General features: G+C 38.4%; 1 protein-coding gene across 23 annotated transcripts in view; it reads left to right on the top strand.

Annotated features, from left to right (window-relative positions):
* The window catches only part of Ptprd (protein tyrosine phosphatase, receptor type, D), a 2,326,896-nt gene that overhangs the window by 2,261,569 nt on the left and 47,251 nt on the right, over positions 1-18,076 (top strand). For all 23 annotated transcript variants that reach the window (NM_001427220.1, XM_087549038.1, XM_087549034.1 and 20 more), the window contains 1 exon segment: positions 6,301-6,476. In NM_001427220.1, the coding sequence (NP_001414149.1) occupies positions 6,301-6,476 (176 nt within the window).

Raw genomic sequence — 18,076 nt, 5'->3', positions numbered from 1 at the left:
TGTTCTCTGTCTGCATCATCTTATTTCATTATGTGATGTTTGTTATTTTACTGTATATGGAGACAGAATATATTAATAAATCCACCCCTCATTCTGAGGAGATGGGGAGGCGTGTCTCGTGTGATATTTCTGATATTAGAATTTAGGCATATAGACCCATATTTCTGATGTCACTAAAAAGAATTTTATTTCTTGACTAATTATCTTTAGTAGAGAGTTTGAAAGAATCCAGAGTTGGAGTTACTTTTTAGTCAATAGATAAAATGAGATAGGTTTATTTCATTTACTTACTACATTGATTATAATATCCATGTGGTATTTTAGGAATTGCACATGCAGTTTTTCCACTGGACTCATAAACAGTGTTGGCTTGATGGTATTATAACAATAATGTTCATACATTATCAATGAAAATGATGATCTGAGTGATTTTTTTTTAAATGTGGCTTCTGCAGATTCTGATTATCTCCTTACTTGAAACTTTGGAATAATTGCTTCCTTATGATTATAAGTCATAGCTGCAAAACTATGTGACCTAAAAGCTGCTTTTTCCCTCCTGGGCAAAGTGTTCACTAACAACAAATAAGTTTCTTCCAGCACAGAGGCTGAGTTTCCCTAAGCCTGTGGTTACTCTTGTTATGTACTTAAAGTCAGATAGACTCACTAGCTCATTTTCTGGGACCATTTTCAGAACACTCCTACCCCAGAAGTCCAGAGGGCAGAAGGTCAGGCAACAGAGCACAGAGCACAGTGAGGAAGGAAGAAACCCTGGCTTAAAGCATTGTATACGTTATTCATTCTCCACAAGCACCGAGATGATACAGTGGCCACAGAGCAAATCATGCTTTTGAAAACAAGTTGTGAATTTTGCAAAAATAGTGACAATTCAGATTGCAGCTACATCAAAAAATCCAGTGATGCTGCTTCTTTGGAAGGGAATTCTTGATCTCTGGTGTGTTGCAAGGAAAATCTTTCACTACTGCAGCTCTGATGTAGCAAGTTATGGTTGCCATGACACAAGGGAAAGGAAAGAATACAGCATGTGTGGAAACTAAATCAACTTACTGTAATGTATTGTTTGCTTTTATATTCTTGGTTTAGGTGGTGTCAGCAAAGTAAACTTTTCATCCATTCTGTCTGATAGAAATTTCAGTCAAGGATACAACCGCCAATTCAGTGTTTGGGGATTGTGGTTTTGTATGTATTGGAGAGAGGATGAGACTCTCTCTCTCTCTCTCTCTCTCTCTCTCTCTCTCTCTCTCTCTCTCTCTCTCTCTGTTTGATAAAAGTTATAAAACTGGAATGAACTAGTTTGCTGAAGAATAATTTGTTTTCACGCAAGCTTTACTTATTAAAACATGGTGGAATGTAAAATGTAAAAGGCTGTGTGTTCCAGGTTTTGGGGCCACTCTAGGAGGTGGAATATTGAAAGCTCTTCTAGCTGTCTTGCTCCCTCTCCACCTCTGCTAGAGACAGTTGGTGTATCTTAGTCAGGAGGGGCACCACATCCCCTCCATGTCTGTTGCTGCTCACTCTCATCCAGTCCACTGAAGGAGAACTGCCTCTTTCCCATGAGCACACACCCCACTCCCATTGCTTTTCTTTACATTGTTTTGTTTTGGAGACTTAGCTGCCTCAGAGGAACTCTTCAGTATCAGCCCTTCAGCATGTCTTATCTCAGCGTGCTAGAAGCAGTGGGAGTCAGCCTGCGAGTGCATTAGAGTGCATCACTACTAAATCTAAGGGAGTAAGCAACTCTGTTTATCTTAAAATAACTTTGTAGAAATGGGCGAACCCAAAACAGTTAAGAATACCATAGAGACCATATTTTAGAGCTCAGAAGAACCTGTGGAAATCAATTTGTCCAGTGTACCTTGGTTTAACAGATAAGCTGTGACAGGTCTAGACAGGGTGAAAGATTGGCTGAATAGTTCCTGATGAGGTTCCCTAAATACTAAGTAAGTGCTTAGCATTGTCCCAAGATTTGAAATTACACGTAGGATTTTCCCTTCTGGATCTGGTACAAAAGTGTGAGCATTCCTCTTGTGGTTATGTAATTCTGCATTGACAAAGTAATTCATGGACTTCTTTTTCATACAACTTCAGTGCACGAAAGGCTAATTACTGACCATTCGTAATTACAAACACTCTTTAAACATGGGCAAATCTTTTCAAGTTATATTATCTTCTGATCAAAAAAATTATAATCCACAGTAAACTGAATGGGTTTTGTTGTTGTCTGGGTCTGCAGCGTAATTACTTCTGCTTAAATTAGTAGGGAAGAAAGATTTTATTTTAACCCTGCCATGGCAAAATAGCTCAGGTGAAATATTCCTTGACATTGTAATATACTTTCAAGGTCGTAAATCATTTCTAAGTCATTAATTGCTTGGCTCAATATTCTTTCAAATCACATCACTTCTTTCTTGTTTTGTTAATATTCAAGCATATGCAAAACCAACGCCATGAAGCACAGTTCATTTTTTTTAATCTTCGGGGCTATGTGGAACTGAAAACTGAACCAGGTCCTATAGAAGAATAGCCAGCTCTTAACCACTGATCTCTCTTCAGCCCTATCTCCTTATTTTAAAGCCTTGGGTGTACATTTCTAGTTATAATGAGCTCAGAGTAAACAGGCTTAATCCTGTGCATGCATAATCAAACAAGCAGTGTGCCACTAGAAGGAATCTAGTCATTGATGAAGTTTAGTTTTGCACAGGATTGAACTATGTGATCATAATGTACAGCTGAGACATCGGTTTAAGTTTTCCATGCATCTGACCAGAGCTAAATAGTTACTTAGTACTGTACCTGTTTGCACAATTGACTATTGCTAATTAGAGGACATATTACATCAATATAGAAGAAAACTTAAAATTCTACTAATTTTATAAAACCCACTAAAACCATAGGGAAAAACACGTCATTGAGCTAAGCTGGTCGTGAATGAACTATATTAGAAATAGCCAATTGTGAGCCAGATGTGGTGGGGATACACGCCTTCAGTCCCAGGAGAAGTAGGCGCATCTCTATAGCCCAAGGCCAGCCAGGGCTACAAAGTAAGACTCCTTTTTAAGGAAATAAAATAATAAATAAATAAAAGCTGATTATCAGGCCCTTCTGTTCTATTTCTACAATTCTGTCCTATCTCTTGAATTTTGCTGGAGACTAGAACATGGTCAAGAACTCAGGGTCATGTCATATTAACAACTCTGGTCTATACCTTAAACAAACAAAAAGCAAACATACAAACACCCAAGACAAGCACTAATTTTAAACTTCTGAAAGGTCTTCCTGACTCCACGTAAATAAACAATGAAGCAATCTGCTAATTTTCCATGATTTCTTCTCCTTTCATTCCTGAATTTTAAGTTAGATTTCTATTCCTAGAGCCCCAAAGCAAAGTTTGTTCTCATGAACTTGGATTCATATTTGCACTGTGATGAGTATTACTATAGTACTGGCAGGCTTTTTCTTCTTTATAAGGCATTACAGATTAAATGAGCTAATAGGCATTCTTTGGAGAAGATCAATGTCCAATATGAATGAATTTCATATGTCTAGCGTCCCAGCGACACATCCTATCAACAGTCTGTAAGATGTCTCATGACACCCAAAATTCTAAAAGCCATTAGAGCGTATATTTTCTCAGAAATGGTTGAAAAATATTCCTAAATACATCATACCAAAAAACTAGTGTCTCAGTACTTGAAACTGACTGATGTTAAATGTAGGTTCTATTCTGACTTTAATAGTTTGAGAAGGACAAGGAATCCCCCTTCCTGAAGGCTTTTTTCATTCTGTGCAGAACTCATGAAAGGGTATTAGATACAGGACATGGTATATCCCAGATCTCCAGGGACAGCATCCCGCGTACCTTCACACTGCAGGGCTGGCATAGTACTCTGCCCGTGTGTGTAAAAGGATCATATAAAAATAAGCATTCATTCTGAAAATCACCCCTGCCCCCGTGCTTTGGCATTATTTTCAGGGCGAATGCAGTAGCTTGATAATCAGCATTCCTGGATACTGCATTATTTTATTTTTGGTTTTCTCTCTTTCAAAACACCAGGAGCTAAATTTCTAATGCATTTGGTGTTGAACTCAACCACGTGGTAATCTTCTGACAGAAATGGTTTATTTTTATCTCTTAGAAGTGCCATCATTATTCGTTCATTAACTGTTCACCTCCCCTAAATGTTATTATTCAATTTTTAAAAAATAATGCATTTCATAACGCCTTAACAAAATTGCACACTTCCATGTGGCTGCCATCAGAGGGTTGCATTTAGGCTCCCCCCCTGTATCCACAGGCATTTGTATTGGGTAGGATCAGCGTCTTTATCAGTACTGAGCTGCCAGAGCTCAAACTGTTTCTTGAGTAGCTGAAATCGATGAACAATGCTCCAACCAACTGTGTGTTTCAGTTTCTGCTCCAAAGATTTTCCACCTAATGGTGGTGCTATCCTAGATCCATGTGTTCCTCTCAGGGTGCACTGACTTCCGTCTGCGTTTCATTATTCCTCTTGGGAGGATCAGTTCTACAATTGGAATCAGAAAAGCAGTCAAAGTAATTGAAACTGGCAATCAGGGAAATATAGCATTTTTAACTTGGAAGCACATGTTCCAATATAAAGAAAAAAAACTAACTCCAGAGCACATATTTCCCAGGGCCAGAAGGGACCATGCATATGTTCTAGTGTTTCCTTAGAATACTGATGTCCCTGTGAAGCATTTCTTTCTCTCCAGGGACAGGCAAGTCATTATCTCTCTAGGAAACCTACTACCCTTTTGGTTCTGATTATTTGAAAACGTATCATTGTAGCAGAGACACAATTCCTCCATCTGTAGTTAACATCCTTCAGAACTGAAGCTGTGTCTCTACACAGTAAATTAAGCCCTTCTGATGCTCTCAGGTAGCTCCTATCCTCAATTCCCGTTTTCTCCCTTTGTTTCTATAGCATGAATTCTTTTTCTATAGAGTAGTATTGATTTTCTTGGTCACTTTGGTCACTGTCCTTGGAGGAAACACAAGTTGGCTCTTATCTCTCTTAAGGTATTACAATCACAGAAAATTGGACTTTAAGTCAGAAAGTCACAGTAAAGAACATCTTTCCTCTTTAATAAATATTGTGAGTGGTCAAATTATGCATTCCTTTTAATCAGGAATATTGCCAAAGGACAATAAGAGTGGTATGGAATTGTGGTCAAATCTGTAATAAGCCAGCTCAGCAAAAACTTACAGTATCACAACCTGTAATGGATGGTTGTATAAAGAAGAATCATGTGCCCTGAATTCTGGAAACGGAGACAGGCATGAATAGAGGCTTCTTATGAGGAAAAGAGTAGGTTCCAGGATATACCTGGAAGAGAACATTTTCTACCAATGGAAATAAGCCAGTGCCTAGAGATTAAAAGGTGAGCACAGTGAAGTGAGATTAGAAAAGTGTAGAGATTTGTAGACAAAGAGTTTAGATTTTACTTGAAATGAAATGGAAAGTCATCCTTATGTTTGCAGAAATCACAGTATTTGATTCACTATTTTTTCACCTCACTGTTATTCCTGTCATGATTCCTACTAGAGTGGACAAAAGTAAAGATGATCCAGTCGGTCTACAGCCAGCTGTTACACAGAGATGGCTCATGGGCCACAACCCTATGAGTCTTAAATGAGAGATACTTCCTTGTAAAAGTCCAGACCCAGGGATAGCTTATGTTTGAACTTGACTTCCGTCACCAACTTGGGTGGCTTAGTCTTGCTCTTCTCAGTTTTTGAAAAGATGATAAGACAGATTAGTTGGCAGCATTCTTGGGATGAGTAAATGAATTTATATGATGTATCAGGAGCTAAACTTGCAATGGATTAATATTCCTCCTTATATTATATCTTAAGACTCAGGCATTTTTATATTTAGTTTTTGTCTGAAAATTGAGAGTTGGGGAATGGGAAGTAAAGTCTGTGACCAGGTTATTTTTTGATCTTTGCTAACTACTTATTACTTGTAGAAGTGGGCAGACAGAGAACCTGTGAGAAAAAAATGAATTCTATGGGCATCGCTTTTGTTTTACTTTATTTGGTAATTTGCTCATATTGTGAGAACACAATACCATGGATGTTGCATATTTTAATGTGATGTTATAGTAGAACATATTATTAATCTGGTTTAAAAGTCCAAACTAAAATATATTGGCGTTCCTTTGGCAGATTATGGGATAAAGTAGAGTATCACTGTTAAACCAGAGCCAGACTGTTGTCTGTGAGTTTTGCCTTCTGTTTGAATAATACTCCTTGTTCTACAGGAATTCCAGGAAGTGACTATGTGAATGCCAACTACATAGATGGCTATAGAAAACAAAATGCCTATATCGCAACGCAGGGATCTCTTCCTGAAACATTTGGGGACTTTTGGAGAATGATATGGGAGCAACGAAGTGCCACAGTTGTCATGATGACAAAGCTAGAAGAAAGGTCGAGGGTAAGGATGACTATTGACTTCTTCAAAAATCCCCCTTCCATCTTCTTTGAGTTGTGTATTTCATTCTATTGAGAAGCCACTTTCCCCCAGGGTAGCACTTTTTAACAGTCAATCATTGGAAATGGATGTCAAAAACTCCGATTGAACTATTTTTCAAAACTTTTCAGCCCATCCTCTCCATCAAACAAAGTTCTGTGCACCCGTCACCAAGGTCTAGCCAGGCAGAACCCAGCTCACAAATGCTCTGCTCTGCTCAGCCTTTTCTGTTCCCTATCAGACACTAAGAAGTGCAAATGCTCAGATCTCATCCCCAAATACATTACTATAAAAGATGAAAGGAATATCTTCACTAGCACCCCCAAATCTACCATTCCTACAAGATGTTCACCAGTGAGGGTTACATAGGTGAAACTCAAGACACACAATTTAAAAGGCCTTCATCAAGAATTGAAGGAATTTAAAACTCCTTTGGGAAAAGTCTGATTATGATTCCTTGTGCCCTTTAATACAACGTGTAGGAGTTGGTACCAATACTAGCCAGGACGGCGTAAGTAGATACTACCCGGAAAAACAAACAGAAATAAAGCTTGTGAATCTTCTTTTAAAAGGAAAGTCTCACCTGTTACAGTAGTCATGGTGCTGCAGGGAAAATGGAAGTGAGATCTGAGGACATAATCAATTTGTTTAGAGAAAGTGAATGTTTAGCTGTGAACAAGAACCAATGGAGATTTCTACTTAGATGTACTGCCCACATTTTCACCGCTTGCTTTCTAATAATCTGCATATAAGCTCTAAAATTCCTTGAAAATACCTCAAAATTAAATCATTCAAATCAATTCAGGATAGCCAGAAAATGGTTCAGTTTAAAACATGGGTAAATACACACACACACACACACACACACACACACACACACAGGGCATTTTGCTAATTTAGGCTTTTCCAAAATGAATAGATTTTAATAACAAGTCATTTCTTGTTAAGGTCTAAGAAAAGAGTTTCAGTCACCATATGGGTCCAATATTACAGTCCACTGCACATTAGTTAAAGATTGTTGGTTTGGAAATCTAAAACATATCACATAGCAGTATGCTATAATCTCTAATGAATCGGTAATTTCCATAAATCCCAGTTTTAACCTTAGAAATTTAACAAATAGGTATTTAGATATTGTCACTGAAACATGGAAACATTCATGCTTGCTCTAAGACCTCAGGTAAATGGTCTCTTTCTCTGCCTTCAAACATGCTTAGAGGCCGAAACCCAGTTCCTCATGTAAGAGACAAATGAGATTCGTTATGTGTTCTTCCAAGCTCAATACATAGCAGTGTTCCTAAGCCTAACTGAACTGTATTGAGGACATGGGAGCCTAAGGTTGCCCAGATAATTTATAAGGTAAAAGTGCCTCTTTAGAAAATACTAGAAAGCTGTATTTGAAAGTGGGAACTGTGGGGATGCTTTGGCCAACCTAAAGTTTTGTCAGATTTTTGCAAATACCTCATTCCATATAAATGAATGTAGAAATGCCTATGGCTTTGAAAGCAGTGTTGGTTTTACATTTTACATGCAAAAGCCAGTAAGCATAAAAATATATTCAAACCCCCGTGTAGTCCCAACCAAACTGATCCTTAAATATATATGAGTTAATAATTATAATACTATCAAAGTCGTTAAGTGTACTGACATTTAATTAAAATCCATTTTATGTAAATTGTTTTATAAAAACTGATTGCTTCTATAAACTTTGTTTTTTGTGTGAATAAACTGAGGCCCAGAAAACTACTGACAGTCATTCTGAGAGCAAGGTCAGAGAGAGGAATTGAAGACCAACATTCTGGTCTCACAATGCATATCCTTTATCATCGGGCCATACCACCTATGCCATGCCTATGAAACTGAGACAGCCGAAATTTTCTATTACAGCATGCATGTAAATATTACCTACCAGCTCTGCTCTGCCTAGAGATACCAGCAGTAACAAGCAGCCATTTGCAAAAGCTGTTTTCAGTAAAACACACATTTTATCTTGACACTGCAGGCCTTCATTAAACTATGCACAGAAAGTTGTTTTGAAATAACCAAATGCAATTCTGCCCCTTTTCTTCCTAATTGCTTCTAATAATAAAGTTAGTTCTTACTGGCCCCACTGCCACTGCGACATCTGATGGTAATGAGCAGTTCCTGGCAGAAGGTATTGTGACTTAAATACCTGCAGTTTATCTTTTTGTTGCAGGCTACCTTTCTTTCCCCTTCAGACAGAGGAACTTATTTGGAAGTTACTAAATGAACCTTTGTTTGCTCCCTTCATTAATTACTCTTTGCTCTTGCGAGTCTGGCGGCCTGCTTTGTTAAATGGCCTAAGGAGGTCAATTAAATTGCTGTCCTGCGATTTTTATTCTGCGGTTGTTCAGCATGTTCCCAAGCTTATGATGACCTGCATTAGCCAGTAGACAGTTGGACAGACTTGGTCATCATCTATCTGACAAGACAGATGAGTCCTGACCCCCAACATCCCCAGCCCTTTGTTCGTCCTTTCTACACATTTCAGAAGAAGGACCAAGTGTCATGGGGCAGATTTAACTGAGCGCTGTTAGTTCAGAAGATTTCATCTGTTTTGTCCATCTTCCTTCTCTTATCTTCCTACTTCACCTTTCCCAGCCCAGTTGCTCTTTCACCTACAGAAAAAGAACGAATGAGGAAAGCATTTCTGGTCTTTCAAACAAGGTGCACATAGGATTCATTATAAAAACAATATTATGATAGTGTTCAGTTCCTACAAGGGATGTATAGCTGCATACTTTAGTAATATTTGTATGTACATACAAAGCATATTTTCGGATAGGCTTTGTGTTTGACCTGAGAACTCAAGGGAATTCTTTATTCCAAACATCTGACCTCAAAGCAAATATTGAGCTAGCTTGGTTCTCGGCTGATCCATTAGTATACGAAGACTCGGAATTTCAGCTAGATTCATCCCATTTCAGTCAAACAAGTACACACATGTGAGCATGTCCATGGGAGGTGGGGGTTGTACACATGTGCACATGTTAATTGTGGTGCAGCAGGAGACAATTTCAGAACTGTCACCAGCAACTTGAGGAGTTCACTTGTGCTTCAGGGACCTGGACTCAGGCAAAGGTCAATGTTTTATTTTGTCATAGGAAACAGTTTCAGGATGAACCAATGTGGCATATACTAGTAGTTTATTACAATACAAAGTTAACAGATTTAGTAAGAAGGGCTAATAGAACAGCAACATACTCAAGTATGGGTATGTGCTTCCGAAAGGCCTAGGATAACAGGAAGAACCTACTTGCCCTTGAGTAGCCACGTATGCCGTTTTGGTGGCTCTTAAAGTTGCATCTCAAAGGGTTGATAGGAGTCCTTCCCCTTTTTTCTAGTAAGTGACATTGTTAGAGTAGTTCTGGAGGTATTTTAGATCAGATGGTGATCTGGTAAGAGAAAACCATAGGCCATAAGGGATGTGTAGAGAGATTAATATATATCCTTCCCTGTAAATGGGAGATTCTGGTAAGATTCCTAGAAAATTACAGCTTTACAGTTGGGAACATAAAGGGACGACGCATAGGCTTAGTGAGTCCTTACACGGTGCTCACTGCAGTGTAACATTCTAATGTGAAATATCTGTATAAAAAGAATACCCACTCTATGTTGGCAAGCTTCAATATTCTGAGAAGTTATCAGCAAATGACAGATCTCAACCTGATTCAGGAGTGAGAGGCTATTCTCCCTTTCCATAGCTCCATCATTCTACCCCATGTTTCTACCCTGCTCCTTAATATGCTGTAAATGAGAATACGTATTGACTACAGCCTTTGTGCCAGGAATTAAAAGAATAGGGGACACATTGTGCCATTACACATGGGGACATTACCATCAGAAGAAAAGTCTAAATGACAGTTTAAGGTAGATTTACTTTGCAGTCAAATATCTTGGCCGAGATCCCAACTTTAGCCTTTGCTAATAAGTACACATAACCTGGCATATCACCTGGCCCCTTGGAGTCTCCTTGGGTTGGATTATGTGCAACGGTGTAGCTCTTGCTTTTGTCACAGAAAACACTGTCAAGATGAAGTGCAAACCAAAGCCTCCACGGTTTAGTTAGAGGGTTGTTTTCTTAACATTGTTGCTTCAAGGCTGACTTCTAAATACCACATTTTGTTGCCAAATGAAATTAATTTGTTTCTCTGTTGTTAGCAGTGAAGCGTGAACAACCTCACAGAGCTGCTGCCCTTGTGGATTTCCATTCACTATACCTGGTGCCTCATCTCCGAATTGCTCTCAGAGATAGAGCCAGACTTTTGCACTAGCTTTCCCTCTGAGCATGCTTCCCAGAATTCAGACCTTCAAAGAGTCAAGTTGTTAATTCTGCGAATAGATATCAGAGGACATTCTTTTCTACTTGTTGGTTTCATGTGTCATCATAGCAAGATGATACAGTATGAAAGCCATCAGTAAGCCAGGCATGTAGTGGTAGTTGTCACTGAAGATAATAGGGGCCACGTTTCTGTTTGTTTCTGTTTGTATTCCCACTGTATAGCATTTCTTACCGGAACTGATCTGTTTCCCAGCTTTCTGTTTTGTCTCTGTCTGGTTCATTTGCACTGGAACTTGAGGTTTACCAATAGTACTGTGACCTTCAACATCAGGACCTGTTCCTGAGATGAAAGCAATGTTCTGTTGTTTGTGCTAAAAGTCTCACTGCCCTTTTGCTCCTTTTGCTAGGAAATTGATAGTTCTTAGCATTGGAAAAGCCCTTCCAAAAGACTGAAACTGTCTGGTATCCAAGTTAAAAATGCAAGTTCTTTGATTTTTTACATGTATTGACTCTACTCACTCTGAGACAATTGTGGTCTTGAAAGAATCCTATATGTCCACGAGGGTCTTTATGTTGCTTGTGCCTATTCTTGTCTTCATGTCAGTTCCTGAAGAAACTTAGTGAAGACAGCTTTGTTCAGCTTAAAGTTCCCGGTTGTTGTCCATCATTACCTGAAAATCAATTTGAGGCACCACTCACATTCTACTGAGAACAAAATGCTGAACACAATGCTTCTATTCACATCCCCACTTTTCTCCTCTTCCTCAATTCAGGATCTCCTGCCTCTCTAGGGAATGTTGTGGGCCTTCCTACCTAAATTTATATAATCAGGATGGCCTCCCACAGACAGATGTGCCCAAAGGAACCTGATCTTGAAAAGCCCTTATTGACATTTTATTCACAACTGACAATTAAAAGTAACATTCAATTAAAACTAATGTTCATACCGATACTAAAATAAAGTTGTGAATTGAGTTGTTTTTTGGGGGAGTTTTACTATGGTAAGTCAAGAAACAAACAAGAAGGCTAGATTCTGGGGTTTTGGAAGATAAAAACATGATAGCTGCTTTAAATACACAGCCCAGTTTAAAACCACTGTAGAATGTGCTGTGATAAAAGATCCTGTGGCTGAGTTTTACTTCAGTTTCCACTGGAATTGCCAAGTCCTCTCAAGTTCTGCATAGTTCATTGATTCTGTAGCAAGTCATTTTCCTGCCCTAGAATGTGGTTTCTAATTGTTTCCATGTTTCATAATATGCCAATAAGCACAAGGATCATTCTGGGCAACCACATGGAGGGAAGAAAATCTTTGGAAAAAGTGAACACTGTTACAGTAAAACATATACAGCTGGCCTTTTCACTCCAGGGTGTCATTTGTGGGTGACTGGGTGTACAATTGGCAGCCTCCCTCAAAGAATTAGTCTCCAAGGTATGATTGGCCAAGGTGATTCCTGGCTCAGGAAACTCCCTTAGTCCATGCGTGATTGTCTACATTGTAACTTTTTCCTTCCTCAGTCTCGGCTGGCTGTCTTCTCTTTTATCTACTATCTTGAAGTAGATAAGACAGGGACTGAAGAAGCCTGCTTAGAAAATGCTTGAGCAGCCTTACTGAATGTTAGACCCTATGGTGTTTGTGAAGGAGAGGTTTAGAAGATATCTGTCTCATACTTGGTCTCCGTACCCAGCCTTGGTTCATTGCTGATAGCTGATAGGTCTTTTAAGCCTTATTGTGGGAAATGACTAAGCTAGATAGAGTTACTCTGACTTAATGCTATAAATGTCAGAAATAGGGAAAGCAACTTTGACAGTCAACAAATGAGTCATGATTTGAATTGTCAATTAGTTTTTAAGATGTAGACCTAGAAGTAAGGAGATCTATAATTTCAAAATATCAAAATTGTATTTTCCATTGTCACATAAAGAATCAGTTGTTAGTGCCCATTACTAGTTCAGATAAAGTGTTTTCTGCAAGTGACCTTGATTGTTGCCTAGGTCAGAGAAAATGAAAATTCTTATCACTATATTTTGGTGTGTGTGTCAATGAATGGAGATCAGACACTGTCAAGGCATCTAACACTGGGCTGTTATTCACTCCTCCCTGAGTTAATATTTCAGGGGATTAGGATACCAAAGCTTGATATGTAGTGAGGCAGAGATGTGTTCATGTTTAGTTTTGTGACTTTAAGAACAGTTGAGAGCAAGAAGCAGTTAAAACAAGCAAACAAACAGATTCTGGTAAAAAATTTTTCTGCTTTTTTGAAAAACAAACCTTGAGCTTGTTTTCTGAGCTTGAAGTTCTCTGGGGTTAAAATCTGACAGGATCACACTGAAGATTATAAATGGCACTGCTATTGTTTTCGTTGTTGTTATCGGTTTTGGAGAGCCTAGCCATGGCCAGTGGCAGACTAATTCTTGGCTTCTCTGATTGTCAAGGTTCAATGAGTTTAATGGAGAGCAAATGCTTTCCAAATGCCAGGTCTGTGTCTTCTTCCAGATAGAACTGGAAGCGCCAAAGGCCTTGAACATTTAATTTCTCAAACCGTAGCCCAAACCCTGCCTATCTAAGTGAACAGAAACTGCTTTTTCCCTAAGCAACTTTAGGAACAGCAGCACAAACATTGCCTCTGGAGTCTGCATGATATATGGGATTGCTTTGAAAGCACAGGATAGTTAATGTAAATGGGACACTGGCAACAAAAGGTATGAGGCTTGTTTTAGCAACCTGACAGATGTCTGGGGCATTATCTAGCAAGTCCCACACTCTTGGTGTTCTCATGTCAGTGTCAGATAAAAGAGGGAGAATCTGACCAATTCTTGGATGCTGGTTACCTTACCAAATTTCATCCTTCCTTTCCGTAGCCATCTTCACTGTCTACAGTGCCCAGCGTCAGCTTAAAGCCGGTGAGAAACTTGATAATACATATACAAATCTGCACTGGAGAAGCAGATATAACAGTTTCCAGTGACAGTTCAAACCTCCCTGTCACCACATTCATGTTTAATCTTTTCAAGCTGGGTTAGGTTACTTAGTTTTTAATGCGCTGTAACATGATCTCCCTGTTGTCCAGTATTTTGAATACAGTAGTACATTTATGTTTCTTGTATTTGTGTCAATATGATTCCAGCATGGGTGAAGAAGTTTGTGTTCAGCTGTGCAGTCCATCTCTGTTGGCTAATCTATAGAAACTATTTGTACATAGAATTATTCCGTTAGCTAATAGAACTGCTTGGTGATTGTGGTACTTGAATATAACTAGTTAAAAGATTATGGCCAGGCCAGAGTCCAAGTTGACAATACAGCTAGTGACCCAGAACGTTTTAGAGTTGTTCAATGAACTGGTAAGATGTTTCATGACATATAGTTTCCATGATCTATGAAATATTTTTTAGCTTTATGATTGTAAATGTGAGAAGCTGTAAGTGCATTAGTGCCTGATTATTTGATATTACTTTGTATTTGTGATGATCTCTCATGCCCCACTAAGGAGTGGTCAGTAAAGATGAAGTGAGATAGGGAAGTACACAAACTTTGCAACTTGAGAAACTATGTGGCCAAATGTAATAATGAAGTACAAAGAATAACACTTGCTGAAAAATATGAGTCATTGAGCAAAATATCGAACAAATCTGGTACTAATATAGTACCAGAAGTTACTACAATTTGTAAAATTTCACAACTCAGTGTGTAATGTATTCTACTTAAAATAGACCCTGGCATTTATAGGAAATGTTTTTAAAATTTTAGATCCTGCTGTTAAGCAAGCATTTAAAATGGAGTATAAAACTGACTTTCATTTATGTTATATAATGGTCTCTATTTGCTGTTTACTACTAATAGAAATTGCAGACTCCTACAGCATTATGGCCACAATTGCTCAATGTGGGTAGACAGTCACTTTTAGCAAGTTCCAGTGTCTCAAACCTTACTATCTGGCTACTTTAACTTCTTCTTTGCCTTCTTACCTCTTGACCTATATTTGCTCCTCAAAGTACCACACAGCACATGCATTTCAGATCAAGAATGTTAGAACTCTGAAGAGGAACTGTTTGGTTACAAGTGGACTTCAGATGGTGTGCCAAATTTAGTAATTCTTTAGTAAATTGAAATGAGCAAAACTCCATTTCAGAAAGTGATGGATAATTTAAAAATAAGCCAATCTAAGCCACGTTTCTGATTATAAAGCTGGCCACCTTTGTTGAGTACCACTGGGTGCCACTTTTAAGATAAGCCATATTGAAATGACCAAGAACTAGAATAAGAGTCCTCCAAAGGAGGATGCTCCAACCTATTGTCACAACACCTACCACATATGACAGGGTTTTATTTTGAATGCATTTAAATGAGATTTTGTGTTTTGAGGTTCGAGGATGATTTTATTAGAGCTTAAGAGAAAAATGTTAATGAAAACTAATTATAAGTTTCACCCACTGCTTAGTGAAGGGAGATAGAGAAGAAGAAAGGATAAGACCACAGTTTTTTAAACAACCAACAGGTCTGAACAGGTACAGGAAAAAAGGGTAACAGGAGTATTTAGAGATAAAATGTGAGCGTCTAGAGAGTCAAAGCAAACATGACTAGGATTTGCATTGGTATTCAAAGAAGAAATAGAAAAGAGGAAAAGGAAAAGTTACAGTTTTTGACTTAGAACTCACAGAAGTAAGCAGGCTGTTTAATCAACTCTTGGGGGAGTGGCTTCTCATTTTACCCATCTCCTTAAGGGGAAGATTGTGCCACCCATATCCTCAGTATGTCTTCAGAGCTTTCTTCTGGTTGTTGTCCTAGCCATTATGAAATGGTAGATTTGAGTAACTATTTACGGGATGGGGAAGTAGTATGTGATTATAATTTTAGCATCATTGGGAAAGTTTAGAATGTCATGCTTCTACCCAGCAACAGGCATAGAACTTAGATCTCGAACTTGCTCGAGGAAGTAGTTTTCCTTTAATGGACCTTCAAAAAGCTTTTCCCCCCTTCCATATTATATTTAAATCTTTTTTCTTTATCGAAATAATATTCCATTATTTCCTTAAGATTTTTGCATGTTTTGATATTTACCCACTGTTCCTCCCAGATCCATTCCTTTCCTACTTACCTAACTTTGTGTCCCATCTTTTTTTTAAATCTTATCAAGTCTGATTTATACTCTCCATGTATTCCTGAATCTATGGTTGACTTAGCCGCGGCTATACACTTAGAACAATAAATGACTCTCCCTTTTCCAATTGTTCTCCATTGGCAGTAGTTCCTTAGCTAGCAGTGGGAGTTTGTGTCTACCTCCTTAAGATTTAGTTTGGCTTGAGTCTCCACTGGTCTTGTTCATGCTGTCATAACTGTTGTGAATTAGTTTGTGCAGTTGCCCCGCTATCACCAGAAGGTGGTGTTTCCTTATAGCCATCTTTTACATGTTTCTTTTTTTTTTTCTTCTATATCTTTCTGTTAGGATCTTTCCACCATCTATTTCAAGAGAATACCTGAGATTAGGAAATAGATGATGGTGATTTAGATTTCCCATTTGGAGTTGAATATTTCTGTCTGTACTTTGACCAGTTATAGGTCTTGGGGTTAATCACTATCTAATGCAAATTTAAGCTTCTTTGATGAAAGTTGAAAAATGCATTAATCTATAATGTCATTAGGAATTGGTTTGATACAATGTCCGTTTAGCAGAATAATAATAGTACAGTCTACCCTAATGTCTATGATCTGTCTAGCCAATAGGTTCTTGGCCCAATAGCAGTGCCAAGTATGGGTTTTGTCTTGTGGAGCAGGACGTAAATCCAATCAGAAACTGATCGGTTACTCCCATGTTGTTAGTCTTCTCCCCTATTAACATGCATAGCATCTTCCAATTCTATGAAAGCTAGTCAGTACGGATGAAATTTCAGGTGAATAATAGCTTGTTTTTTCAATGTTCTATGAGTCAAGTGTACAGTATTTTCAGCAAAGGGGTCTTACCAATAATTTCTGATAGGTAATCATTGGTAATAGAGTATAATGTTTGAGGGTCTTTGTGGGGCAATAAATCCAAAAGGTGGGCTTCTTATTTGCTACCCTGTCAATTCTAGTAGGAACAGTATCACCTAATTAAAAAGCAATTCAAGTATTCAAGTCTCTCCTCTCTCTCTCTGTCTCTCTGTCTCTCTGTCTCTGTCTCTGTCTCTCTCTCTCTCTCTGTGTGTGTATCTGTGTGTGTGTGTGTGTGTGTGTGTTAGAAAGATTCTACAGTGGTAGTTTTCTATATGATTTTTGAATGGGCTATAATATGATTTATTCCTCCCCATATTCCTTGCTCTAGCTTGTCCTTCCCTCCTTATCCTGTTATAACCATTTCTGCTCTATTATTTCCTATTGACCACTGCATTCTTTCTGCACCACACCCCAAAGCTCTTCTTACCTTTCCCACTTGGTTGGCTCTTTACTTACTTTCTTAACTCTAGGTATTCCAAATGAAATACACATATTTGAAGATTCAAAGCTGACAGCCATAGTGAAAGGAAACATATGATGTTTTCCTTTCTGGACCTGGGTTACCCTACTAAGAATAGTCCATCCATTCACTTGTGAATTTCTTTTTGTTTCCTAAAATGAAAATTTTATATTTTATTGCATAAAATTAATTAATAAGTATTTTCTAGAATAGCAGTTATTTAATTTATTGTGTAGTTACCATGATTTTTGGGGGGAGGGGGTTGTTGAGGTAGGGGTCTCACTGTGGAGCCTTTCCTGGATGAAACTCCCTCTGCACATTAGGCCGGCCTTAAACACCTAGAGACTTGCCTGTCTCTGCCTCCGGGTGTGGAAGGTGTGCATTACTACTAACACTACTACATCCCATAGGAAACTGCTTTTCTTTAAAAGTATTTACTTTTTCAGAATAATATAAAAAATACTTTGATCATAGTCCTTCCCCTCCCCTGAATACTCCCAGATCTTCCCCAAACTCCCTACTCACTGCCAGACTTTCTCCAACTTCCCTAACCACTCCCAGATCTTCTGTAACCTCCATACCCACTCCCAGACCTTCTCCAACTCCCAAACCCACTCCCAGACTTTCTGCAACCTACCTACCCTTTCCCAGACCTTCCCCAACCTCCCTACTCAGTCAACTTCATACTATCTCTCATTCTTAGAAACAAAACAACACATGCTTACAAACCATGTACTCTAATATATGTTTGACAACCACTCCTGAGCATGAGGGCTACTCTGAAATACTGGTTAATATACCCAGAGTAATTCCATTGGAGAAAACATATTGTC

Source organism: Rattus norvegicus, chromosome 5, assembly GCF_021556685.1.
Source record: "Rattus norvegicus strain SHRSP/BbbUtx chromosome 5, alternate assembly SHRSP_T2T, whole genome shotgun sequence".
NCBI classification, from domain to species: Eukaryota; Metazoa; Chordata; class Mammalia; order Rodentia; family Muridae; genus Rattus; species Rattus norvegicus.
The sequence above is the reverse complement of the archived record's forward strand: the minus strand, read 5'-3'. Positions and strand labels throughout refer to the sequence as shown.